The 8,048-nt window shown below is 53.0% G+C and overlaps 2 protein-coding genes across 2 annotated transcripts; one reads left to right on the top strand and one right to left on the bottom strand.

Annotated features, from left to right (window-relative positions):
* Positions 1–307: 307 nt before the first annotated feature.
* Positions 308–4,430, bottom strand: F5Z01DRAFT_465802 (putative copper-transporting ATPase). The gene is made up of 2 exons (XM_046259952.1): positions 3,926–4,430; positions 308–3,874 (listed from the first exon to the last, which is right to left on the bottom strand). Exons 1-2 carry the CDS (start codon positions 4,284–4,286, stop codon positions 795–797), a joined length of 3,441 nt encoding a protein of 1,146 aa, XP_046113692.1. The 5' UTR covers positions 4,287–4,430; the 3' UTR covers positions 308–794.
* A 1,949-nt stretch (positions 4,431–6,379) lies between these two features.
* Positions 6,380–7,579, top strand: F5Z01DRAFT_678403 (uncharacterized protein; the record flags this gene model as incomplete). The annotated part of the gene is made up of 2 exons (XM_046265440.1): positions 6,380–6,488; positions 6,861–7,579. 2 exons carry the CDS (start codon positions 6,380–6,382, stop codon positions 7,577–7,579), a joined length of 828 nt encoding a protein of 275 aa, XP_046113693.1.
* Positions 7,580–8,048: the final 469 nt, after the last annotated feature.

The following is an 8,048-nucleotide window of genomic DNA, read 5'->3' on the forward strand; positions in this document are numbered from 1 at the left end:
CGGGCCCTTGCCCATCCTCGATTATTTTAGACGGCAGAGAGATGTCCCTAAGTATAGTATATGGTACTGTAGCTGACGAAGGTGAGTTAATCCCTTCTCAGCATACTGCAGATCCTAGACTGCTTTGTGAGCTTGTAGTGTTTTAGAAGTCAAGTTCGCTGAGAGCTTTGGTTCTGCTCGCCATTGTACCTATCCTGTCTTGCTGGATGTGGTTGGCCGAGTTCTTTTAATACCTGATGTTTCTAAACGGGTGGTCTTATAGTACGGCGTTACGGTATGGATAACTTGGGAGTCACTTCTGGGAATAATAAGCAGATGTATCAAAAGCTTCGCCTGTAAGCGAGTGTAATATTTAATGTCTGGATCTTAGCTGGAAATTTTGCCAGAGATTCCAAACCAATCATGAAAGGCAGCTATAGATAGTTGTATAAAAACTTCTTCAACGATGAGAATGAAGCCAAGATGAGAAACTGTGAGTCCCTTCACAGAATCCCCCCTGCAACTCAATCTATCGAGGAGTCGTGGTTGTTTAAGAGTACGTCCTATAGGATAGGACATGTGTAGAACGGTACGGTTGGTGTCAAGACTGCCTAAAAGGAGCCTTCTCTGATACTGAAGCAAGCCATGGAACGATCGATAGCGACAGGACTGCAGCATACTGCGATGCGATTCAAAATTCGACCACGATGGGAGCTGTTGCATCCCGTCTTTGGTGACAACGACTCCAGTCGGACATCAAGGAGAGTTTGTGGAACTTCAGCCGTCGTCACTCTTGCAATGATGGCGCTCTGAGTCTAGATCTTCGACCAGCGCAGAAGCACCGCGGCAGCAATGACTGGCAGCACGCTCACCAACTCTCCCAGTCCCGCAAACTCTGGAGGGATTCTCGCGTTGACAAAGGCACCGGCAGCAAGAAGAACTGCGAAGGTGTTATACACGAAACTCCACGCAAAGTTGAACTTGATGCGGTTGACGGATTTTCGACTCGCGTTTATCATGGTCAGAATACCAGCCAGGGAAGGACGCATGAGAACAACATCCGCAGCGGATTGCGCGACATCTGTGCCTTCGTTCATATGGACGCCGATAGTAGCCTGCGCGAGAGCAACGGCATCGTTCGTGCCGTCGCCGCAGAAAACGACAACCGGCTTCTTGCGATCTGTGGCAGTACCGAGGAGAGACTGGATGTAATCCTTCTTGTCGGCAGGCGAGCTTCGAGAGCGCACATTGTCACCAGGAATGCTAAGCTTGGATGCCAAGGTCCGAACGGCTCCGTCATCGTCGCCAGAAACCACATGCACCGAGACACCACGCTTCTGCAAGGTTTCAACCGTTTCCGCAGCATCAGGTCGAAGTTCGTCCTGAAGTCCATAGACCGCCTTCAGCTCATTGTCGATCGTAAAGCAGAACACAGTGCAGCCTTGAACAAGCATCGGCTGGACGAGTTCATGGTCCGACAGATTCAGCCAGCGAGAGTTGCCAGCTCGAAGTTTCTGACTGCCCAGGGTGGTTTCGACACCTTTACCAGTCAAACTCTTCGGCTCAGGAATAGTCAAAGTCATGATTCCGATGTCCTTGAGGTGGGCAGCTACAGCAACCGAAACCGGGTGTCGACTGTTTTCAACCAGACCCAGAAGAAGTGGAAGTTTGTCCTCGTCGACGCACTCGTTTCCAACAACGGAGAGCTTTCCTCGAGTCAAAGTTCCCGTCTTGTCAAATACGACGTGCGAAGTCTTATGGGCGACTTCAATAGCGTCCGCGGACTTGAAGATAATACCCCGTTCCGCTGCGACTCCGCTGGCAATTACAATGACCATCGGAACAGCCAATCCAATTGCACATGGGCAAGAGACGATGAGAACAGTGATGGCGTAGGTGATGGCCTGAATGGTAGCTTCAGATCCTCCATAACCACGGACAGTCATGCCCACTGCGACCCAGATGACAAACGTAATGATCGTCAATGCCACCACCACGGGGACAAAGTAGGATGCTACCCGATCTGCCAGGTCCTGTAACTTGGGCTTCGACAACTTGGCCTCGTCAACCATCGCAGCAATGGCGTGGATGGTATTGTCACCAGGCAGACGGTTCAACCGAACAGTCATGACTCCAGGTCCATTAATAGATCCAGCAATCACCACCGATTTGGGATACTTCTCCACCGGTCTGGATTCACCCGTGAGCATTGACTCGTCGACCTCAGAAGACCCGGTGACAACAGTGCCATCGGTCGGAATCCTGGTGTCTGGAAGAACCTTGAATGTATCGCCATATTGAAGAAGTCGGGCGTCGATCTCACGTTCCGTTCCACTTTCTTTGTCGATAAGGATGGCTGTCGATGCCTGGAGTGACCGGATAGAAATAGACTCAACAGCTCTCTGACGAGCGAGAGCTGCAACCCATCGGCCAACCATGATCAGAGTGACCAAGAGAGTGCTCGTTTCGAAGAATTGTCCAGTCGAAAGGGGTTTCCCTACGACGAAGTACCCAAAAGAGACCACAGAGAAGATGTAGGCAGCACTGGTGCTCAAGACGATTAAGAGGTCTATCTCGATAACTCTGGAGAAAACAAGCGCCTTCAGAGCCTTAGGGTAGAAAGGTCCTGCGATAACAAATTGAACGATGGTTGCTAACGCGAGTGAAGCCGAGGAATAGGCCAACTCCCGCTCGGGAAGAGGAGCCCATGCCATGACAAGAACAGGAATCGTCAAGAGAGCGGAGAGAAGCGTCACGTATCCAACATGACGGACATGCCTGCTCCCAGCCTCCAGCGAAGGATCACCACGAGGCGGAGCAAGTTTAATTGGCGGGCCCCAGATCTTCTCGGCGAGGTCTCGGGCTCCCATAATCTTCGAATCAAACGCAACTCGTACGGTCTGCTTGTCCACAAGCGCCATATCAATGACGCCTTCCGGCCATGTCTGACTCATGAATTTCGAGGGCTCATCGGGAACGATAAGATCCAGGCTAGATCCCTGGTTCTGAACTATTTCGCACTTGAATTCGGTCGTTCGCTCTAGATGTTTCACGACTTCTTCCACCGAGCCGAGGCGAAGGTCGATGTTGAACTCAGCTCGTGAGAGAACCAGGCTCGTCTTCAGGTCTTTGACAGCGGGAACTGTAGCGAGAGTTCGATTGAGCTTTGTCTCGCAGCCAGTACAAGTCATGCCGGAAATGCTGAGAACAACATGCTCCTTGCCAGTACCCTGGTTCTCTATGTCGGTGATAGCCTGAATCGGGGCCTTCTCAACCTCCAACCCGTGATCAGGCGCAGCAGAGGAGCAGCAAGAACCGGGGCAGTTGCTCTTTGTTGGAGCTTCTTTGACTGGGACCTTGTCCTTCGCACAGCAAGATCCAGAAGGTTTGATGTCAGCTACAGCTTCCACGATAGGCTTGGCCTTTGTGCAGCATGAATCCGCGCAGCTGGGCTTGGGGGGAGACTCCTTGGCAGGTTTCCCCTCCGAGCAGCAAGGTTTGGAGCATTTGCCCTTGATGGAAGGCTCTTTGGCGGGCTTGTCCTTGGAGTAACAAGAGCCTGCGCAGGCAACCGTAGATGACTGCTTGGCAGATTTGACGCTTTCGCCAGAGCCCTTGCGCAGGCGAAGGCGGTTCTGCACAGCCTGGTCCTGCGTGACGGAGCCGCTGCTGCTGCAGGAATCCAGCGAAGTGCGAAGGGAGCGAGCAGACGACTTCTTGGAGCACTGCTTCCCGTCCAGCGAATGGCGCTCGCGAATTTCACAGCAGGTTTCCTGGCCGAGAGCAATAAGAGCACGGCAGATGCATCCCAGGGCCTGGAGAGTGGCGCCATAGCGGTCAAGGGCAGAGGTGCTATGCTGGCTGCATGCCTTGCCGTCGGCAGCTCCACTACAAGCTGAGACGAGTTAGCAATCTCGAATGGCTTTCTGTAAGCGCGGCTACTCACTCTTTGTCTGGGCGTTTGCTCCGGGGGCAGCGACAGCATTCATTTCGCATTCCCGCATAGCCAAGCGGTCAAGGCAAGACGTGTCGCAACATAGGCCTACCTTGCCACGGCAGCAATCAGGCGCGTCGGTATCATCCTTGGCTTTATCGTCCGCGCATTTACCAGAGGAGCAGCAATCGTCCGGTTTATCCTGGTTGGGCTCTCCCTGACCCGGGTCCTTGGTCTCGAGAGGCTCGGCGTCGCTGTCGCCGCCATCGCAGCAAGAATCCTGGCAACTGCTCGTCTCCTCAATTGGAGCCGCGATTGGTGCAGCAACCGGCTGAGTGGCTGTAGCCGGTGGACCGCAACAGTCATGTCCCATTGTTGAAGTACTTCTTCGCTTTTCAGTCCGAATTTCGTGGGTTGGGGTTGAGATGGTGTTGGAAATTGATGAAGGTTTAAGAATTCTGCTGGCCAGTCGAGACCAGTCTCGGGATACCTAGTTAGCGACACGCTGGCACGTGACTACCACTGGTCAGGGATGGCAGGAGCAATGTGGCCCTTTCCCCCGTCCGTGCCCGAGACCAATGGTCGGCGTGTGCGTCCTGTCATCTCTCGAGGTTATACATTATCTGGGGCTACGCTCGCACACTACTTCTCTTCACAATCACTCATTTGCAAATAGCTTCACTGATGAGATTTCGTAGTTGATACTGGATGAAATGTCGTATTCTAACGATATTATGATGCTCACGTGATCGCCTGGCACAGAAAACCATGGAAGGCGTTGTTGGAAGGCGCGCACGGCCATGGAAAGTTAAGGACAGGTGTCCTTTGTCCCGCGCAGTGTGTCTAACAACCAAGTCAAGTAACTTGGTTGGTTGAGGTGGGGCCCCATATGTAGCCATCTGGCCTATGAGATCCGTTCTCCTGGGGGGCAATAAACACTTATGCTGATGATGTGACCCCCCACCTCAACCAACCAAGTTACTTGACTTGGTTGTTGGACACACTGGGACTCCCGCGTTGGTAGAGAGCGAACGTCGGAGAAAGAACTCTGTACCTCATTCAGGCCGATTGTCACAAAATAATCGCTGCACAAGCACGTCGTCGCACGCTAGGATGCTACCTCAGACCCATCTAATCTTCAGCTCGTCGATTTCTTTTACTTCTACAGTATGCGCTAGCTGGCTACGGCTTACATCACCCCTCTCCCCGTTCGTTCCAAGTCTTCCGTCTGTGTCACTTTCGCTAGGAGCGGTGACTCTAGAAACCGGAATTACAATTATCGTGTTAGTTCCGTTCGCCGTTACACCATTAATGTAAGCAAGATCAAACGGAAAGCCCCGAACGCACGAGGAGTGATCGACTTTTTAGGAGTTCCTGAATTCCTTAGCTTCCCCAGATATCTTGAACACTTATCCTTGCTTCTTGCGTGCAGCTCACGCTGTGTGTGACGTTCGGGTCAGACTAGCTATAGGGTAGGTAGATCTGAGGTCGGTTTATGAAACGAGTACACTAGGGTGTCGTAGACTTGAGCGGTGCTAGTCACAGTCTGGTGCGATAGATAGTAATCTAAGCGTTGACTATTGCATTAATAGCTGGGGAGCTAGGTAGAGACTGACTATGGTGAAGCGTAGCTTCCTATATACTATGAACGATTGTGGGGGATCGCTGGGTAGTCGTGAGCCAGTGATCCATTGTTACACGTCGGGGCGTGGGATCACGGTGAGGCCGTGAGCCCATGGTTATGTATGGCTCACGGTGTGGTGGTGAGCCATGGCGTGTTCGCTGCGTGGGGTGAATGATTGGAGGAAAAAGTGGGGGGGGGGGGCACGTGAGAGGCGCATGCGGTCGCATGTCGGTCGTAACACTGTGCGGTTGCATTATCGACCAATATGCTCTTCAAAACAGCAATAGATGCGAACACGACTTTGACAGTGAATTCTGGTACTTCCCGCTGAGCAGTATGCAAGAAATCTCCTTCTCTAACGGCTTCAGCCCCGAGTCTAGAATTTCCCGATCGCGGCGTCGTTCTTTACGGCTTCCTCCTCCAGATGCCGTCCTCGGCACGATCTCCCACCTCCGGGCTACGGTCTAGGGACGACTGGACAAAGGCTAGAGATAGAAAGGAGAGAAAGAGGATACAGAATCGAGTTACGCAACGGAACCTCCGTGAGTACAACCAGGCCGCCGGGCAGCCGACTACGAGTGCCACAAGGCAAAGTCAGCTAAAGACAACTTGGGCTGACATACTGTAGGTCATGAACAGGTCATCGTATAAAAGCACGTCCAAGGGAGCTACAGGCCCTTGTAGAGAGCCACGAGGCTCATCGATGGCACAGCACCGATGCTAATAACCCGTCGGCAGTTACTATGACCATTTCGCTAAGTACAAATGAAACCTACGAACCTGGTACCATCGTGGGCAGGTTGGAAAATGATGGTGTGGACCAGATCCCCCACGAGGGAATGATGCCTTATTTTATCGCTCAGCAACGAGTCCAGCCAACCCCGTACCAGCAGCCGACGAAGGAATTCGAGACCTTTGTGTCCCCGGCCCTTGCCCGAGCGCACACCATCAGTATGTCATATCCATCGAAGTCACACACCTACTCAACCACCGATAGGCTACTCCTGTTTCCGATTAACGCTGACCCCAATGAAGCTTCGTTTCAGTCAACATTAGGGCGGGAGCTAAGGCAAGACACGTCAAGGTCTGCTTCGAGTTGGCCGTGGTTTCAACCGCAGCTGCATATCCCGCATTTCTATAGTCCAAAAAGTTTGCAGGGAGATGTTACATTGTACTCTCCTTTTCCGTATCAAGAGCAACAGCAGCAGACGCAGGCTACGGTATCCCATACCACTAAGCCAAACCAGATCCAAATACTCAGCGCTTTTTGGAATTTCGACGGGATTATTGATTCTGATGCCGTTACGACAAATACTAAAGTAGCACTTGGCAGTGCGACGGACAAGTGGAAGAACGAGGCCGTCAAGGTGCAGCCGGCGGACGGCACGTACTTCCTCTCGGTGACTCCTGCAGAGTTCAATATGGACAGCAGCGCGGCCCGCGAGGGCCGCGCTGCTTCCGCTGCGGCAGCCACCTTATTACCCTCTGAGATGCCGACGCGCAAGCAGGCGCCCAACGCCACTGTGGAGGAGCGATTTCAGTGTATCCTGGAGCAGGTGGTCGTAGCTGGCTTTGAGAGCTTTGACGCTATGGCGACTGCCTATTATGCACTAAATTTCAGCTCTAACTCAGCGCTCGCCGACGAGCAGCGGCTGTCACGTAGCAGGCGTCTGCCGCGGGTTATCTCGGACATACATTCGGCCGCCTCGAGCTCGTGGTCAGATTGGGAACGAAGGGGGTTTCTTCATGAGATCCTGCGGACTGCCGAGGTTATACTCAGCAGTGAGGGAGACGGCGCGCGGCCGTCGGTCGGCAGCAAGATAGTCGAGCTAGTCCAGGCGCAAGACATAGGCGATACCCGTGTCGCAGCTGGCGCTATGTTCGAGATCAAGCGGGTGGCGCAGGGGCAGCTGCCCAATATCTGGGCCGTCGCCATGGCCCTCGCGGCGGGCACGGGACACCGGTGCAATCGAGACCGCTCTGACGTGGCCCTGGCCACCACGCTCATCCTTAGTTCGGCAACGAGCATTTCCAGTGATTAGCTCCTTAGACTTATTAGGAGCTGCATATGAGCAGCATGAACGCTGTCACGCGATCACGGCCAAACACAAAGCTTGCCTTGGGGTACACGACGCGCTTGTGATTTAGTTCCACCGCCCACACGCTACTATCACCAGACCCACGACGGACGATTAGAACGAGGCTGTTATAAGTAACAAGCCAAAATTAGCTCATTAAGTGTCGTGCTATACGGTTAGGATTCGTATGAGCAACCGGTAGATACCTATCTCAAGGCGAACCGCACCGTGATAATTTCCGCCGCAGCGTCCGCGCCGGAGCGCCCACCGTGAAGACGCCACTAAGTCATTTATATTAAATCTTACTCTAGCCGCTCTATATCTCGCGGCACACGGCTAGAAGCCAATGTGGCGGCTATGGATTGGCACCTCACTCAAAAGTTAATGTTTGTTTATCAGCCTCGCAGGATGATGGCTTAGCAACTCATCAAAG

This window comes from Emericellopsis atlantica, assembly GCF_019669845.1.
Source record: "Emericellopsis atlantica unplaced genomic scaffold F5Z01scaffold_50, whole genome shotgun sequence".
Taxonomy (NCBI): Eukaryota; Fungi; Ascomycota; class Sordariomycetes; order Hypocreales; family Bionectriaceae; genus Emericellopsis; species Emericellopsis atlantica.